Raw genomic sequence first — 20,265 nt, 5'->3', positions numbered from 1 at the left:
TTTAGAAAAAAGTATAAAAAATAGTTGAGAATTACAAAGACAGAATTCCTTGTCATAAGGTATCGAGATTGAAAGAATCAACCAATCTAAATTAAATTGTTTATTGTGGTCTTTTAGATCCAAAATTAATTTATTAAGCCCTGTACTGTTACGTTTATTCCTATCCCTAAATGTATAGTAATGATTAGAAATTCTTTTAGATAACTGAGAAGATGTGCTTCTTATATAAAAAAAAATACTTCATTACCATTAGTAATTTTACAATGGAATATGGGATTTTTAATTTTAGAGTTACTTGACACAAACTTGATTGTGTTGTAATTGACTTCAAATACAATAACATTGTTATTAATATTTCTAGGGGGATGGATGGTATTAGCTAAATTAATGTTAGTATTAGTAAATGTACCAATATTTAACAAGTTAATATTATGTGAAGAGATAATTTGTAAGAGATTGTTTTTTGAATAATACAAGTGATATCTTTGAAACATGTGTCGGAAGTAAAAGAATTTGAATAAAACCTGTGTTTAATTCCATTTATATATATATATCCTGTTTAGTTAGTGTGATGTAAATTAGTTTGGTTATGTAGACAACGTTCTCTGTAGCTCAGTTAATTAAATATGCGATAAAGTTCTTAAAATGTTTCCTTAACTCCTGATAAAAGCTTGTGGAAATCGTTCTTCACTGTTGACAATCTTTTCACATTCCATCATAAAATCATAAGCGATTCTCTCACTGACAACAGAATCATTCTTGTAATCTTCATGATTTCTTACAAACTGTCTTGTCCATTGGGCCATTGTCATTATCTTTCCTGTAAGATAAAAATAAATTAGAATAATAAATAATTCGTTTTTCATTTCAGATGGAAATTATTTGGTGTATTCTGTAACAATATCCTGGCTTCGTCAAATGAGGTACAAATAGATAAAGCCCTAATAGTTTTAGCAGTGATAATTGTTTCTACGAAGCTTACAAAGAATAAGTCTTGGGGTCGATTTGTTCGACGCTTTAAGGTGTTGTTTGACCCTTTAAGGTGTTGTTCGACCCTTTAAGGTGTTGCTCCAGCATGGACGTAGTCAAATGACTGAAACAAGTACAAGAGCAAAAGTAATATATATATATATATATATATATACACACACGTAAAATATTAATGAGTGCGTACGTTTTCAATCATATGTGTATATATAAAATCACGTGGTTGTTTGTCGACAACTTTTTGTGAAGGTGCATACCACAGTGGTTAAGTGTGGGACTTATATTCGGGATGCTAGTTCAATTCCCGGACTGGGTTTTCTTTTTGTTTCACGTTGCTCCAGTTCACTCAGCTGCAGAAATGAGCTGCGATGTCACTGGTGCCAAACTGTATCGGCCCCTTTAGCCTTTCCCTTGGATAACATCGGTTACGTGGAGAAGGGAAGCTGGTATGCATGGGTGATGCCTGGTCTTACATGAACAACCTTGCCCAGACAGTTGCCTCAGATGGGAACTTTCTAGGTGCAATGCAATGGTCATTCGCGACCAAAAACGGTCTTTACTATATGTGTATGCATCTCTCTGTGTGTGTTTTGTCTTCTAGCTTCAGTCATTTGACAGCGGCCATGCTGGAGCACTGCCTTGGTGAATTTCTGTGGAATCAAACAACATTAGCACTTTTTAAAGCCTCGCACTTATTCTATCAGTCCTTTTGCCGATCTAATAAGTTACATGGATGTAAACGCACCAACACTGAATGTCAAGTGGTGGGGGGACAAACACAGACACACATACGACGGGCTTCTTTCAGTTTCCGTCTACCAAATCCTCTCACGTAGCTTTGGTTGACCCGAGTTTATAGAAGACACTTTCAAAATGCCACGCAGTGGGACTGAACCTAGAACCATGTGATTGGGAAGCAAGCTTGGACATTTCTATTGCATGGGAGATAATCTTCTTTGTGTAGTAAACGCGATATTTTCCTTAATTTTAAACATTTGGATTTCAATTGCTAATGGAATGATGGATATATATTATATAAATATCGATTATAGAAACCTCATAACCCTCATCTTCAATTTTGATGAAATTCGAAACATAGGTATTCCAGTTAATTACAGAAAATATAACAGAAAAGTCTAATTCTTCAATTGCATGTAACACGGGCAACGCCAGATAACTCTGCTAGTATTATATAAATATCAATTATGGAAACCTATGTCGAATTATTATTTAAATAAATACTTTCAGCAATGAGTTTTAAGGTTGAATGTTTCTAATAACATTTGTTTAATATTGATGAAAACAAATGAGAATCATCTTACCTGCAGCTTTGTCTGAGAGAAATTTCAGGTATTGCATTATTTTAGGTCTTTTACTGGAATCGTAGTCAACATGATCAAGATATTTGTGTATGAGAGGAATTAAACCAGGGAAATCATCCTGTTGAGAATAGAATCAAAAGGATTGGAAATAGTTTGAGTTTTTCTGTTGGAGATGTTGACCAAAGAAAATTTCATTATATAATCTGGAATATATTTATGGCAGTCTTTGACCCCGCTTTTAATGAAACTATGATGATTTCTAACATAAAATGTGGTGAATCATTAAAACACTAGAGAGAAGACTAACGATGAATTGCAGAAAATTATGACAAGGAAAATTAGTGATGTGTGTAGATGAGAGGAAGCAAATAAGGGAAATTATCCTGTTGGCAATAGAAGCAAAATAATTAAATAGTTTCAGTTTTCTTCCCTGAAGTTTCGAAATTGTTTAAGAGGTCGGACAGCTGGTTACAAAAGTTTTTTAATATTTTTATGAGAAAGCACTTCTAGAGATTCTACCCTCTTCCCTCTTCTCACAGTAATTGATCTTATCAAATCTCAGATTAACTAATCTCTTGGAAATTATTTCAACTCTACAAGTTATTGAATGGAAATTCAATACAAGAGTTCAGAGAGGATTAATAAACTCATCAGCTTCCATGATGATTCTTCTCTTTTCACAGTTTTTAATCTGAATGCCATCAAGATGCACAATGGCTAGGAAGCCATCCGTTGTTAGGACTTTTTTCTTGTCCCTGTTGATCCTGAGTCTTTAAAGCTGAGCGAAGCAAGCAATGTTGTACAATGCCAGCAGCAGCCGACCACTAAAGATCAAGTCCAGCAATGCTGGCCTCAGTGGTTTGGCCACGTCTGCAGGATGAGCACTGAAAGACTACTACACTCACTTTTGTGGTAACAGTGAACCTTGCACTGAAGAATCCAGAAGACATGAGCAAAACAAATTGTGGAAGTCCTGAAGTTACAGCGTCTTGACGTCAAGAATGCTAAGTCCAGTACCATGGACCAGAAAGTGTGATATAACATTGTCGCCAGAGTCCGTCATCCAGCAGCATATTGGATGAGAGGACAGCCTCCCCTCCAGTCGCCAGCTACAGATTTTACTTGCAGTGCCTCGACCACGAGACTGCTTAGGCCAGCGCTGTGGATCGGAAAGTATGGAATAACAACATCACCAGAATCTGTCATCCAGCAGCACCCATAGCAGAATATTGGTTGAGAGCCTCCACTCTGGTCCCCAGCTAAGGATTTTACTTACTCAGTTTTACTAAAAGCTTTCCTTTACAGAAATGCTTCCTGATACAGAAACTTACCAATTTTTGGATTCAAAACTTAACTATTCCTTATTGACATGATAGAAGTTCAAATATAATATCAAAACTAGTCATGTTTTTTAAACTGATTCATAGTATGTGATCAGTTAGCACAAATCTGAAAGGCCCCATGCTAACTTGAACTTGCTATGCTTGAACTTGATTTACAATGGCTGTGTTACTTGTATGAAATTGTCTGATTGATAATAGATGCAAAATGTCCAGTGACTTCTGAAACATTGCTAATGACGTGGCTAAGGAAATCACAAGTTGATGTTTAGAAAAACTAGCATTTACAATGAAATATATAGAGTTAAAGATTAAAGGATTATTAAAAATATCTTTTACCTTTCCATTCATGATTTCGTTTAGAGTCATCAAGGTATAAATATCACCAGTTAGTTCACAATCAGCGACTTCTAATTAGCAGAAAAAATTATAGATTAGCTATAGTAAATACATTTAATTGTGCATGTTCGGTGATAAATAACGGTGCTTGTCTGTGTATCCGTAACCCAGTCACCCTAACCTCCGGGTATTTTAGATACATAGTGTTCCATACAGAAAATATATACCCATATGGTAACATCGAGAAATCCTTAAATACTGTTTATGATGACTAAGGATATCGCAACTCTTGATTGTTATGATCTGTGTCTAAACAAGAAAATATTAGGGGCCGTTTTGGGTATCCCTATTAGATTTTTTAATCCTTTACAAAATTTAGTCAAAGTTAAAATTGTGTTTTCGTTCTCAGAATTTCTAAGAAATTCAATTCTTACCTTGTTGAACATTTTTCCTGAAGTAAAACTTTTCTTTAGTAATGGCATCTCGTTTTTGTGCTGGTGGGAAGTTTTCAGTAACCTTGGAGAAGGAAAAATTACATGTAAGAAGATATTTTAATACACACACACACACACATTTTGGCCCAGATGAACCGGTCTAAAGGAGATAACTCATCCTCGCCGACCTGTATTGCTTATTCTTCGGTTACTTGCTAACAGACCATAACGGATTCCTGCCTTCCAGGGTTGAAGAGTTATATGGGCCTTCGGCTTTAGAGTCTGACGAACCATCCATAGGGCTTGATGCGAAACCATTGATCACTATGACCGCACTTAGACTTAACTACATAAAAATACATTACGTCTATGCCTTGGAATGTTCTTCTTTTTCGGGTATATTATATGATACATTGAATATATATGTGTGTGTGTGTGTATCTGTAAGCTGTCTAAGAGTCCATAAGTCAGGAAAAAATGCACTCATATATCTGTCAGCAGTGGGTATATTAATCAAAGTCTACAATATTATATATCCACCACAGCAGATCTTACCAATCGGTTTCGCACAGTGTTAGGTAACAGTTGAATTATATAACCCCACGCTCTTCAGAGGTAGCCATCATTCTACATTCCATAACAGCTACCTTTAAAGAGCGCAGGGTTGCTTAACTGGACTGTTACCTAACGCACCTTTGAACTCCTGATGTGAAACCGATCAGCTGTAATGGATATATAATATTGCACACTTCGATTAATGTGTGTGTGTGTGTGTGTGTGTGTGTGTGTGTGTGATCTGGAACTGGTAAGCCAGAGAGCTATACCAGGCTTTAGTCTGATTGTGCTTGGTGTCTACAGCTGGATGCACTTCCTAACACCAACCACTCCAATAGTGTAATGGGTGCCTTTTATGACTCACCAGCACTGGCCAATGACATAGTATATATATATATATTATTACAAAAAAGACGGAGAGAATAAAATACATTAGTGTGTCATGTGTAATATTGAGTTGTTCAGACTTAATCCTTTTCTGGTGATATTAACTATTAAGACAACTGTAGGGAAAATATTTAGCCAAAAATAAACCTCTGTACTTGGCTTTTAGCAATATGGAGAAAGCCAGTGATAGGATCCTCCACTCTCTTACCTTGTGATTAATGTGGAAGCAAGGGATAGATGAGTGGTTGGTGAGAGCTGCACCTGCCATGTGCAGAGATGTCGATAAGGTGAAAATCAGCAATGAGCATAGCAAGGAATTTAGTGCACAGGTAGGAGTTCACCAAGGATCAGTTCTCAGCCTCCTCTTGTTTATCATAGTCCTCCAGGACATAACAGTGGAATTTAAGACTGGCTGCCCTTGGGAGCTTCTCTAGCTGATGACCTTGTTTTTGTAGCTGAATCCCTACAAGAACTAAAGAACTTTCAGGTATTGAACAAAGTTCTAGTAAGTAGCAAAAGTGGACAAATCACTAACACTGATCGTATGTAGAAAATGTGTTTGTAGGTACTTCATACAGGGTACCCAGTGCAAGCTATGGATACATAAGAGGTGCAGCAGTGCTACAGGAAAATTAACAGAGAAAGTAGTCTTTATGTGTGACAGATGAGTGGGTACAATAAAAACTCGGAAGGTACAGAAAATAAGCTTCTTCAAATATCTGTGAAAATCCTTGGAAGCAGTAGATAACTTCCATTACCCAAATGATCAAGTTAACAGTGGTGGAAGAAGTTCTGAGAGCATAGTTGCTAGAATAAGAACAAGCTGGGCAAAGTACAGAGAGCTACCAGTTTTGTTATTAACAATGGGACCCCACCTTAGAGTGAAAGGTAGATTGTATGATGCCTGTGTGCAAACAGCTATGCTACATGACAGTGAAACATGGGCTGTGACATGTGGCAGATTGTAAATGATTTAAGAAAAAGAACTGGTTATAAATTTTCCAGGCGCTGTTCCTTATTACATGACATAGAAATCTCAGTTGCTTTGCCCTAATCTCACGAAGCAGTTTCCTGTTTCCATCCCAAAACCCGAAACATGATAGTGGCTGAAGCCAAACCGGTTGAAATATAGTGTAAATATTTTAAAATGTTTCATGATTAAAAAAGATGTTAATTTTAAAAGAACAATCTTAAGAAAGCAATGTTTTGAGATATAATTAAACGCCAACTGTAGTTCATAAATATCTTTAGTTAAATGAAAGAGTCCAATATTTATTGTAGAGAAATCAATATTTACCTTTGTTATTGGGACCAAAAAGTTCAGTTTGAAGGTAACAATGGCTCGGGTAAGAAGAACCATAAATACAACAAGGGCAGCGTTTTCAAAGTCAGTCAATTGAAGCTGGAAATACAGTCAATTATTTTATTCTTGGACTTGTTTCAGTCATTTGACTGCAGCAATGTTTCTAGTCTAGTAAGGGGTTTCTAGTCGAACAAATCGACCCTAGGATGTATTCTTTGTAAGCCTAGTACTTATGCTATCGGCGTCTTTTGCCTAACTGCTAAGTTACTGGATGTAAACATACCAACATCGGTTATCAAGCGATGGCGGAGTGGAGATAAACACACAAACACAGATATATGCAAAGTAAATATACGACGGGCTTCTTTCAGGCTCCGTCTACCAAATCCACTCACAAGGCTTTGGTCGGTCCAAGGCTATGGCAGAAGACACTTGCTCAAGGTGTGATTGAACCCAGAACGATCTGGTTGGGAAGCAAGCTTCTTGCTACACAGCCACGCCTCCACCTCCACACAGCCACACCTGCACCTTCACACAGCAACGTATGTTATTATATATATGTATGTGTGTGTGTGTGTGTGCATGTAAATGTCGAATGAAGAAAAGAGTGCTCAACACCACATTAGTGGATATATAATTTCTTTATTTGTTAATTAAGGCTACCAGTGGTTTCATATTAAGAAAAGTAGCAAAATAGTGTCTTAATTTTTCAAGCCGATCACATGGAGAAAGGTGTTTACCTCCATTCTGGAAAACAATCTCACTTCATTCATGGGATTTCTCGTAAATTCACGTGGATGAAGCAATGAATCAAGGATGTTACAGTAGAGTGGCATATTTTGGAGTTTGTCTCCTTTGGATTTGTCTTTCCACTAAATTTTTTTATGGTTAATTATTCTGCATTATTTATTTGTTTTTGATAAATACTGATATCTTTAAGACTTACAAGCATAAAATCTTAAAACGCTGTTACTACATTTTAACCCCAGTAAAACGACTTTTCCAGCTGGTTAACGACACACAACCTATACAGTTCTATATTTAAGAGATGAGGAATTATGTGCATTATTTACATTCAACGGATATTTGTCCTCATCTTGTTTGTTGTTAACACAACGTTTCAGCTGATATAACTTCCAGCCTTCATCAGGTTCGAAATTTCCCCAAGACACCAGAAGAAAGCTGGAGGGTATATCAGCTGAAACGTCGTGTTAACAACAAACAAGATGAGGACAAATATCCATCGAATGTAAATAATATAAATAAGAAACACAACCTATGTCCGATATATTGTGAGTAAGGGAGTGAATCACTCCCCTCCAGCTTGGCAAGGGTTCTCACTAGAAACGTGGTGTTGAAGTAATTACTAAATAAAGGGTGTAATCTTTTAACCCTTTTGTTACCATATTTCTGTTGAGATGCTCTGTGTTTCTTTCAATTACTTTAAATATAACAGAGAATTTAGTAAAATAACTCGGTTATCATTAAGCTGGTGTTAGGAACACAAATTGTGACTAAGGTTTGGTGGAAGATTTTAATTCAGAACTTTTGAAAACAAGACATTTGTACTTAGAGCCAGAGCCGGTTTCAGCCGGGTTGGTAATGAAAGGGTTAATATTAATTTTATTTTCCGTATAATTTTCATGCCAACATCAGCATTTACTAATTTATAGGTAATGATACTACTGTTTATGCACTGATATAAATATAACAGGCAGTGATATTAATATAACAGAATGTATTATAATACATAGGTGGTAATATAGATATATGGAGAGTGATATAATATACAGGTATCATAACAATGATATATGGAGAAGTGAAAATCCAAGTGGAATTTGGTAGCCAAAAAGTGTGTAAAAGCCTGTCGTGTGTGTGTGAGTATGTGTGCATGCTTGTGTGTGTCAGTGTGCCTGCTTATGTGTGTGTATGTATGCATGCTTATGTGTGTCTGTGTGTGTATGTTTGCATGCTTGTGTGTGTGTGTGTGTGTGCCTGCTTATGTGTGTGTGTGTGTACATGCTTATGTGTGTCTGTGTGTGTGTATGTGTGCATGCTTATGTGTGTGTGTGTGTGTGAATGCTTATATGTGTGTATGTATGTGTGCATGCTTATGTGTGTCTGTGTGTGTATGTTTGCATGCTTGTGTGTGTGTATGTGTACATCCTTATGTGTGTGCATGTGTGCATGCTTATGTGTGTCTGATGGTTCAAACAAGTCATACATTTATATATGTATCTATGTGTGTGCATGCATGTGAGCGTGTGTGTGTATGGCTTCATGGTTCACTGACTATTTACAAACTACCAGTCTTGGTGTTTATGGAGATCGAGAAAATAAAGTCTGGACTTAAAAATATAAGTTCTGGAATTGATATGACTGATCGAATCCTTGGAACTGGTGCCTGTAGGATGGTTGCTGTCCGATGGTTCAAACAAGTCAAATAATATACCAAACTGCACCAAATCCCACTCACAAAGTATCAATCAACCCAATGTTATTAGAAAATATTTCTGCAAGGAGTCTTGCACTGAGATTGAACTCATAACCATGCTGATATGAAACCAACACCAAAAAGCTATGTCTGTGCCTATATACAATGAAGTATACAGAAATATCTTTTACGGAGACAGTTTCTAGTAAAATGTTACCTCCATTGTCCTGAATTCTATTTTCCATCCAGATTTCTCATCAGGAAGTTTCAGTTTCAGGGTGTGCCAATTACTTCCAATAATGGTCTAAAACAGAATGTTAAACAACTTTAGTCACATATATAGAACGTGTATATATATATATATATATATATATATATAGAACATATATATATAATTGATTTAATAACAAATATATTCATCCATTCATAATACATACTAGAGTATAATGCACATCACTAATTGTTGGTTATGATAACATGTAGGGCGTAGCTCACATTTATAACATACACCTAATTGTTATTTAGTATTATGATGTGTAGAAAAAGTATTTAGTCATGTTTGTTATAATTGCTGTGTAAAATGAATAGAAAATGTTTACATATTTTAAACAAAAAGCAAAATCTAAAGTGACCTTTGACCTTTACCAATGTATGATGTAAAAGTGTATATTTTGTGAGGTCAAAGCTGTGAAAAATTTTTCAATTAAAACACATCCAATAGAATTTTCTCATTGATTTTTTGGAATCCTTCGATAAAGATTCATAACAAACATCTATTGACAATTACTATTGCACAGAGCTTTCAGCTTCGCCTTTTAATATCAATAAATGGTTTACTGACTTTATCGATATTGTATCGAAATATCACATTTAACCCTTCAACATTTTTGTTCATAATACTTTTATTCCCTTTAATGGTCCTCTTTTACGAAAAATGTAAGAAATTTGAAAGTTCAAGAAAAGATTCCTTATATTTCAACAACATTATTGAATTCAAGCAATTATGCTATCACGCATTTGTCTCAACTTTCCTGCACATTGATAGCACTGTAAAAAAAAAATTTTATTATTTTTGTGTGTGTTTGCCAGTAAGTGTTACATTTCCTATTTGCTTCTATCTAGAAATCAAAGGAAATGACTACTATCCCCTTCATAGTTTGCCTTTGTCACTTGGACATCGATGTTCTGAAATTGACCTATTTTCCTTTAAATTTCAGACAAATTCAGCACTGAGTTGCAGAAGCTGAATCAAATATTCTGTTCAATAGCACAGATTTACTTAACAGTTGCTTGACCTTAATCACTTGAGCAAGTCCCTAAGTGGCTGACAATATGTGCATCTCTGATGATGAGCAGCAGTAATGGAGGAGCATCATAGCCATGTGTTGAGAGGAATTCTTTGGGTTTGAATAAATATAAGAAAAGTAAAGTTTGAAGGAAATATTAGTTATTTTTCTTACTTTCTTAGGGTAAGCAAATAGGAAATAACAGTTGCTGCCCAAGGACAAAAATCGTGTTCCACAATATATTAATTCTTGCATTAGGTAACAAGACTACAGAGTTGTTAGAGTTCCTATAAATGTACCACTTATTTCTTCTAGTTCTCTCCAGTATGAGTTCAAATCCTGCTTTCAACTATTTGGGTTGGATAAATAAAATAGCAGAGTACAAGATTCTTATGAGTGTTTGCTTCTCTTCAAGGAATCCTATGTTTATGGTTCCATCACCGCTGCTTTTTATGTGGCACCAACACCAGCGCCGTTTATATGGCACTATCACCAGTGATTTTTACAAGGCACCATCACCAGTGCTTTTTATGTGGCACAGAGTTCCAGCAGCAGTTAGGTGGATGCGCAATGGCCCAGTGGTTGGGGTAGCGGACTCACAGTCGTAAGAATGGTTAGGGTAGAAGACTCGCAGTCGTAAGAATGCGGTTTCGATTCCCATTGTGAGTATTTATTGAGCAAAACACCTAAGCTCTACGAGGCCCCGGCGCAGGGGGGTGTTGGTGTTGTGAACCCCGCTGTACTCTTTCACCACAACTTTCTCTCACTCTTTTCTTACTTCTGCCACAAAGCTTTGTGGCAGGAGGAACCAATGTGTAATCCACTATGGGGTGGTAAACTTTCAGACCCTAGTCTAGATTACGAATCCTCTGTACCCAATGATGGTTCAGCTCTCCACCCGTTAAAAGCCACCGTTTACGGAATGCGTATAACAACATAGCTTTCGCGCCCGTGCCGTCGCCAGTCTATCATGTGTGGTGGGTGGATCTTCAAGTTGCCACATGCACTCTTAGTAGCTTAGGGTAGGCTCGAATTAGAGATTATTCTGTGTGGCTAATGGCGTGAGTCTTGATTAGAAGAAGAAAAAGAAGAAAAAGAAAAAGAAAATAAAAATAAAAGAAAAAGAAAAAGAAAAGGATAAAAGAAATGGAAAAAGAGGAAAAAGAAAAAGAAAGAAGTAGTAGGAGCAGTTAGGAAGTTAACTCTGTAACACTTTGGCGTCCTATTCACTACGAATTGAACCCACGACACTATGATTGTGAACCGAACACCTCAACCACTTTAGCTACGTTCCTTTACTATTTAATGAACTTATTTACAAATAAAGTGTTCAACCGATGTCTCACCTGAATGTGATCAGTGTCTTCCACGTCTTGATGAACCTTTTCTTTGTACAAAGTGATTGGATCTCTAACAAGAAGTTGGGCAACATATTTGGCCATCATTTCATCAACACCTGATTAATTAAAAAAATATTTTAATTAATTAAATTTATAAAATTGTAGCATGTTTTCAAGAGAAAAATTGATAATTGAGTAATATGTATCAAAGGTAAATAGAGACCATTTTTTAAAGATTTATTTCAAGAAATAAAATGTCCTTTATTGCAGTCAAATACCTAATCTAGTATTTCGTAGACATACCTTCGTATCAGCTGAGACCCTCTTCGTCGTAAACGACGGAGTGGTCCTTGGCATTACTTGGTGTCAAAATCCTCATTCCTAACCAGATTACAGACAGTGCAACGATGATTTTGACACCAAGCAGTTAAGTGAAATTATTCGTTTCTGTGTATTTTTGAACGATTAACACGAATCTTAGATGCTTTAATGAATGCAATTGAGAGTAAGTGGAGGCGCAATGACCCAGTGGTTAGGGCAGTGGACTCGCGGTCGGAGGATCGCGGTTTCGATTCCCAGACCGGGCAATGTGTGTTTTTATTGAGCGAAAACACCTAAAGCTCCACGAGGCTCCGGCAGGGGATGGTGGTGACCCCTGTTGTACTTTTTCGCCCCAACTTTCTCTCACTCTTTCTTTCTGTTTCTTGAGTAACGCTGCGATGGACTGGCGTCCCGTCCAGCTGGTGAGGAACACATGCGCCACAGAAACCGGGAAACCGGGCCCATGAGCCTAGCTAGGCTTGAAAAGGGCGCATAAATAAAAAAAATTGAGAGTAAATTTTTGCAACTCGATACAAAGTCGGAAAAGTAAAAAAGATAATTCTGTTAATGATAATATTTTCATACAAAATAAACCCAAAACTATTTTTATGTTTTAAATAATTTCTAAATACCTTCAGCCTTCAATACTTCATACTGCTCAGGATCATAACTGTAATCATAGTCGTTATAAAATTGGTCGCTCACAGAAAGGTAACTGCATACTGTATCAAAACGCGTTGTTGGAATAAAAACACTTCCATTTGTCAAAGGCTAAATGAAGACAAGAGATTATAAAGTATATATGTAAAAGAAACGATTTCAAGACATTTATTCTTTAACTAATACCAACTCACCCACGGCCATAAGCGGTTCATATTTAGATTAGTACTATTACCATCATAGTTTAAATGCGTACACTTTCCATGCTCGCATGAATCAGACAGAATTTGTGGAGACAGATTTTCTTATTTCTTTACTGCCCACAAGGGGCTACACAGAGAGGGGACAAACAAGGGCAGACAAATGGATTAAGTCGATTACATCGACCCAGTGCGTAACTGGTACTTAATTCATCGACCCCAAAAGGATGAAAGGCAAAGTCGACCTAGGCGGAATTTGAACTCAGAACGTAACGGCAGACGAAATACCTATCTCTTTACTACCCACTAGGGGCTAAACACGGAGAGGACAAACAAGGACAGACAAATGGATTAAGTCGATTATATGGACCCCAGTGCTTAACTGGTACTTATTTAATCGACCCCGAAAGGATGAAAGGCAAAGTCGACCACGGTGGAATTTGAACTCAGAACGTAAAGACAGACGAAATACGGCTACGCATTTCGCCCGGCGTGCTAACGTTTCTGCCAACTCGTCGCCTTCGTGGAGACAGATTTTCTACAACTAAACTTCTCACCTGCTTCAAGGTCTTCTTTAATATAGAGTGTCCCGACTCAATCTGGCGATTTTTTTTATGTCTTCATTTCAGAAACAGCTTAATGTACAGGTGAACGGTCGACGGTCTGAATATTAAAAAAGAATTACCTGTGCCATGATGATTATTGCTGGGTATCAAAATGCTGTCATCATGTCTGCAGCACAAAGCTTTGAGAACAGTGTAAAGGCTGTAAGACGTGATATGGCCAGCTGCAAGAGGGAGACTGTGTGAAGCCGTTGCTAACAGGAAGGAACAAAGCAGGCGTTCTGCACGCCAGAATTCATCCAACAACTGCAGGACAACATAATAGAAGATCTAAGTAAAGGAATCCAGGCTTTGGCGAGAGTGATAAGTGTTGGAGTCACCATCATGAAGATGGCCCTGAATGAGGACCTTAGTTACAACTCATACAAGAGGCGCAAGGGACAAATTCTGACAGCCAAGACTAAGGAGAACAGCTTGACAAACGCAAAGAAGCTCCCGAACAAGCTGATCAAGGGGATCGTCTGGACCTTCTCATGTAAAAAGGTCTACCAGGACCAGTTTCACAACACCCAAAAGAACACGTGGTTTACCCACAATCCATGTAATGCGTCATGAATCATGAAAATCAAGGTTCCCCAAACTGTGACGGTCTTTGTATGTGTCTCTAGTAAGGGTAACATCATGCCGCCTTACATCTTTGAACAGGGTCTTTGGCTTAGTTCAGACGGCTATGTGAAACTGATGGAGACTGTGGTCAAACCCTGGATGGAGAGGGTCACTGATGGAAGGCCATAATGTGTGGCAGCAGGATTCAGCTCCTTGCCACATCTTGGGAAAGATTCAGAATTGGTTGGCTGAGAATGCTTGCAACTTCATTAGCCCCAGTTTCTTATTTCTTTATTGTCCACAAGGGGCTAAACATAGAGGGGACACACAAGGACAGACAAATGGATTAAGTCGATTATATCGACCCCAGTGCTTAACTGGTGCTTATTTTATCGACCCCGAAAGGATGAAAAGCAAAGTCAACCTCGGCGGAATTTGAACTCAGAACGTAACGGCAGACGAAATACCTATTTCTTTATTACCCACAAGGGGCTAAACATAGAGGGGACAAACAAGGACAGACATAGGTATTAAGTCGATTACATCGACCCCAGTGCGTAACTGGTGCTTAATTTATCGACCCCGAAAGGATGAAAGGCAAAGTCGACCTCGGCGGAATTTGAACTCAGAACATAACGGCAGACGAAATACCGCAAAGCATTTCGCCCGACGTGCTAACGATTCTGCTAGCTCGCCACCTTTTTCTAGCCCCAATTTCTGGCTTCCTAATTCCTCCGATTGTCATGCCATGGATTACTATGTGTAGGGCGTGGTTGGGGAAGACGCCAACCGCTCTGCCTGCAACACCAACACCGAGCTGGTGACCAAGATCAAGAAGGTGCTTGAAGATCTTTCCAGGGACACAGGGATTCCGAAACCTTCTTAAGGCTACGATGGAAGCGGAAGGCGGTTACTTTGAGTAACCTGTTATCTCTCAGCCATAATCTAGTTGATATTTTTTGAAGTTTTTTAAATACAATTTTTATTAGATGGGATATTGCATTTTCTTTTCTTTGTACCTGGTCTAATCAACAAATGTTCGAACTGTTGCCATAGTAACGAAACTAAAGCACGCAGAGTAAAGCCGTTTGGAACTCTGTACAACTCTGTTGTGCATGCGCACTAAGTTTTAACGTTCTAGCTTACTTCCGTTGTTTATAGCAGTGCTTGAAAGTAAGGTGTGTAGTGTTTGATCGTCGCATTGACCATGATGGAGAAAGTTGAGCAGAGGATCTGCATCAAGTTTTGCCAAAAGCTTGGAGATACCAGCTCAGAGGCCTGCGCAAAGTTTTCAAAAAGTTTTCATCGTTCTCGACACAATGAAGGAGATCTTGTGTAACTGAAACCCGAGTGTCTTTTTGGTCAGCTGAAAGCAGTTTTGGCACAAAATTGGCAGACATGCGTCTCATACCCAAATCTTCAGTGATAATGGACTGAACTGAACCGTAACTAATCTGCACATCCTCTGATAACTCACGGATGGTGATTCGAGAATTTCCACTCACGGCTGTACGCACATCTGCGATGTTTTTCACAGTTATGATTGGTTGCGTATCTCGTAGAATGTTCGAAATTTTTCGACCATTTTGGAAACGCCTGAACCACCCGTACCCTTGTATGCGGCTCATACACTCCTCTCCAGACACTTTCTGCAACTTTGTGTAGACTTCTGAGCAGGTATCGCCAAGACAACGTTCTCTGTCATGGTCAATGCGACGATCACACGCTACACACGTTCCTTTCAAGCACTGCAGTAAACAGCGGAAGTGAGCTAGAACATTAAAATTTAGTGCGCATACACAGCAGAGTTTAAGGTCAATTTTTACCAAGCGACTTTACTCTGCCTGCTTTAGATTCGTTACTATGGCAACAGTTCGGATACTAATTGATCAGACCTCGCATGCCAACTATCAAATTTTGCCCAAACACTCAACGTGTATTCTTCAAGACGATTTTTGTTAAGAAACTGAGGAGGAATCTTTAAAAAATTTACTTTAGACGCCATTTACAGAGTGAGATATATATACTGGTTTCAAATTTGGCACAAGGCCAGCAATATCAGGAGTGGGGTTAAGTTAATTACATCAATCCCAGTGCTCAACTGGTACTTATTTTACCAACCCTGAAAGGATAAAAGGTAAAGTCGACCTCAGAATGTAAGGACGGACGAAATGCCTCTAAGCATTTTGCCCGACGTCCTAACTATTCTTATTTCTTTATTGCCCACAAGGGACTACACACAGATGGGACAAACAAGGACAGACAAACGGATTAATTCGATTATATCGACCCCCAGTGCGTAACTGGTACTTATTTAATCGACCCCGAAAGGATGAAAGGCAAAGTCGACCTCGGCGGAATTTGAACTCAGAACGTAACGGCAGACGAAATACGGCTATACATTTCGCCTGGCGTCCTAACGATTCCGCCAGCTCACCGCCTTGAGTTAGGTAAACGTATTAAAACTCACTTCTAATCCACGTTCTTGTCTGGTACGATCATCACAACTCTGAGAAAGGGAAAGCCAGCGAGTGTCAACATCAGTCAAAAAGCCACGATGAATGGGAGCCGCAGCAGTGAATGGAAGCTGAAAAGAAGAAAGACAAATGAGCAAATATTTTTTTTAAATGGCTGTGTAGTAAGAAGTTTTGCTTACCAGCCACATTGTTCCGGGTTCAGTCCCACTGCGTGAAATCTTGGGCAACTCTCTTTTACTATAGCCTCAGGCCTGTTGTATCACAACAAAATCAAAATCTTTTTCCTGAGAGATCTTACTGCATGCCATCAAGCCCTATGCATAGCACTTGTAGAAACTCATCATAGGCCTGATAGAGAGAATACAGGAGTACACGTGCCAAAATATACCGTGCTGCGAACGGACAGAAGGAAAAGGAGCCATGGTGGAGTTGACCTCGCGCCCCATGCCCTACTGTCATACTAAAATTCAGCATGTGACACTCAAATTGTATACATAAGACGACACAATACAGTCATATGCAATACATATCGCCCACCGGATACTCCAAACCACACGGGAAAGTCTGAAGATTGCTTCACAAAATTAAAAGAAACCCTCATGAAACTGGAATATCACGTGAGCGTGTTTCTTATGGGTGATTCAACTTCCTAACTGTTAAATGGCCCGAGGGCCTCATGCTCTCAAGAATGACTCATTGCAAACAAGTACAGGCGGCGTCCCTGTTCAACCTCACTAATGCCCTAGTCATGGAGCAAATTGTGCTCCGACCAACCAGAGAAAATAACATTTTGGATCTCTGCTTCACAAACAATATAGACATCGTTCATAATGTGAAAGTGACGCCGATATTAGTTTCGGATTAATATAATACAGCTGTCTATGTACAGGAAAAAAGTAGCGAGAGTCATACAATCTAAAGGAAGAACGCAAAACCTCTCCAATCTGAACTTCCACAAAGCAGACTGGAAATCGATCCAAAAAGAGAACCTCAGGACTGACGAAAATGTCTCTCTGCACCAGACATTAGCATGAAACTAGAGTATTTCATGTCTATTATACAAACCATATGTCAGAAATATGTCCCAGAGCACAAGGCTAACACAAAAAAAGGAACGGGATTCCAAGGGAGAGGAAAATCCTCATGAGGCGACGGACGAAAGTTGCAAATCGTTTCAACCAACATTCCAAAAGCAGTGAAAGGTTCCGCCTAAAAAGAACACTGATGGAGATTGAAGAACGTCTGCAACAATCCTATGTGAAAGAGAGAGAGAGAGAGAGAGAGAGAGAGAGAGAGAGAGAGAGAGAGAGAGAGAGAGAGAGAGAGAGAGAGAGAGAGAGAGCAAAGAAGCCTGTGTTATAAAAAACAAAGTCAAATCCAAAGGCTTTCTTTCTTTATGCGAAAGGAGGGGTCTCAGTATGCTGCAAAATAGGACCCCTCTTCCAGAAGGATGGCTCCATCACAGATAACCCAACCAGGATCAGTGGGGTACTTAATGACCAATTCAAAAGTGTGTTTACTATCCCGTTGGAACACAGGCAAGAGAACGAACCAGTGGATTTCTTTGCCGCCTCAGCTATAACCAGTGAGGCAGTTACGATGGATTACATCGACATTAGCGAAGAAGATATATTAGCCATAGATGGAGTGGTGATCCTGGAAGATCCTGGAAATAATTGTGCCAAATTTTGGCATTGAAAGCTACACAAATACCAGAACGGACCGTCACTGCACAGTGCCAAAGATCCCGACAATGTCGTCACGCTTCAGGACCAGTTACTGCAACAGCCTGTGATTTAGGGGCCCACAGTTTTTTAATATTCTCTCAAGAGCCTGAGGGACCTACACAAGGTGGATGTAGGTGTTTTCAAAACAAAACTGGATCTCTTCCTGTTGAGTGTCCCAGATGAACATACCTCGCGGCAGGAGGCGCAAATGGGGGCAGCGACATCAAACTCCTTTACTGACCAAGTGCCACATATCAGAAGAAGGTGTCAACAATAACAGTAGAAAAACGGCAGTGCCCCAGCATGGCGACAGCTTTGAGCTGAAACCGATAAATAAATAAAAAGAAATTATATATATATCTCCAAAGTAAGGGAATGGAGCAGATAAAATCCAGGCCATATGTTTCATAGCTAGAAGAACCCCTGAAGTGATAATTACCCAAACGAGGGGTAATCCGCTAGCTACTCGTCGGGCCTTCCTGGGTTCTGCTAGCTATGAAACACATCTAACCTGGAGTTTATCTGCTCTATCACCTAATTTTGAATTTTTATTCGCATCCACAGCAACCACAGCTGCTAACCGTGAACTATAAAATAACATTTTCAACTTATCGAACTTATCAACATGAGGAAAAATTCACAACCTTCTATGTCAATAGGCCCCTCCCCCTATTGTTTCTGAAAGCTGTTTTTTATACCTTCAACGGACTGCTCGAAGCTTACTAACTTCCTACACTTGGATCCTTCGATCTTACCTTCACACACACACACACACACACACACACACACACACACACACACACACACACACACACACACACACACACACACGTGTATATATATATATATAAGCAATAATAAATCTCTGAGCTAGGTATAAACAGTAGCTGCACGACACCGTGAAGTATACTTGCCACTTAAATGTGGCTGACCCTTAAGGGTAGATGCTACTGTAGCTTGTAGCCCCAGGAGGACACCTCCTCCAGCTGGCTATTGACACACATTTTGTGCCCTATCAGTATTTGCAAAGGGAAGCCATCCTTCCCATCTCCAACCTGACGTGATACACACGGACCCGAGTTTCTGATTATTGACCCGTCATCAGCGTGTGACAATCACCGGTTGTCGATGTGAAGTGGTTCCCAATGCATATATATATATCATTTTTCCAGTGACGAAAAGTCGCTGATCTCGAAAAAGCGTAAACAAGCAATAATAATTCTTTGAGTGAGGTATGAACAGTAGCTGCACGACCAATACTCAGAAACTCGGGTCCGTGTATATCACGTCAGGTTGGAGATGGGAAGGATGGCTTCCCTTTGCAAATACTGATAGCGCACACAAAGTGTGTCAATAGCCGGCTGGAGGAGGTGTCCTCCAGAGGCTACAAGCTACAGTAGCATCCACCCTTAAGGGTTAGCCACATTTAGGTGGCAAATATACTTCACGATATATATATATATATATATATATATATTATATATATATATATATATATATATATATATGAGGATCTGAGTTTGTAATTAAGTGGAGACACTCGCTAGTAAAGGTAAAAACTTCAATAGAAGACCAACTAAGAATAATCTTAATGCCGTAGCTCTTCAGTCAGAGTAGCTTTAACTGAGGAGACATGCAGTAAGGTCGAAACATCCCAGTGTCTCGGTATCCCCTTACACAGCTGCTGAGCATCATGTGTTACGAACACACATTGTCTAAATGGAGATGTTCTGTTCGTAACTTTACCGTCCCCCACCCCCAAAAGGTCATCCTTACCATAATTGGAGTAAGAGGTACCAGATTGTCATAAAGATAAGCAGCTTCTTTTATATCAGCAGCTTGAAATGTAACTTGGATGGAACAACAACCAGCCCCAAATACTGGTGCGTCCATGTAGATAAAGCCTGGTGTTAAATATTTCTTCATCTCTTCATTGTCTCCATATTCAGACAAGTCTTCCCCGTATGGCATCATGGTATTTTTA

General features: G+C 38.9%; 1 protein-coding gene across 1 annotated transcript in view; it reads right to left on the bottom strand.

The window, feature by feature from the left end:
• Positions 1 to 526: 526 nt before the first annotated feature.
• LOC115225878 (glutamate--cysteine ligase catalytic subunit-like) overlaps positions 527 to 20,265 on the bottom strand; it is a 43,249-nt gene continuing 23,510 nt past the window's right edge. Inside the window, exons 8-17 of the mRNA XM_029796870.2 lie at positions 20,058 to 20,265; positions 16,548 to 16,664; positions 12,681 to 12,819; positions 11,734 to 11,843; positions 9,319 to 9,405; positions 6,662 to 6,766; positions 4,423 to 4,504; positions 3,989 to 4,059; positions 2,310 to 2,427; positions 527 to 820 (exon numbers count right to left, since the gene is read on the bottom strand). The exon at positions 20,058 to 20,265 is cut by the window's right edge and continues 10 nt beyond it. Of these exons, the coding sequence (XP_029652730.2) occupies positions 654 to 820; positions 2,310 to 2,427; positions 3,989 to 4,059; positions 4,423 to 4,504; positions 6,662 to 6,766; positions 9,319 to 9,405; positions 11,734 to 11,843; positions 12,681 to 12,819; positions 16,548 to 16,664; positions 20,058 to 20,265 (1,204 nt within the window). The 3' untranslated portion in view covers positions 527 to 653. The remainder of the gene's footprint in view (positions 821 to 2,309; positions 2,428 to 3,988; positions 4,060 to 4,422; positions 4,505 to 6,661; positions 6,767 to 9,318; positions 9,406 to 11,733; positions 11,844 to 12,680; positions 12,820 to 16,547; positions 16,665 to 20,057) is intronic.

This window comes from Octopus sinensis, linkage group LG28, assembly GCF_006345805.1.
Source record: "Octopus sinensis linkage group LG28, ASM634580v1, whole genome shotgun sequence".
NCBI classification, from domain to species: domain Eukaryota; kingdom Metazoa; phylum Mollusca; class Cephalopoda; order Octopoda; family Octopodidae; genus Octopus; species Octopus sinensis.
Note: the sequence above shows the minus strand (reverse complement) of the source record. Positions and strands in the feature narration are given on the sequence as shown.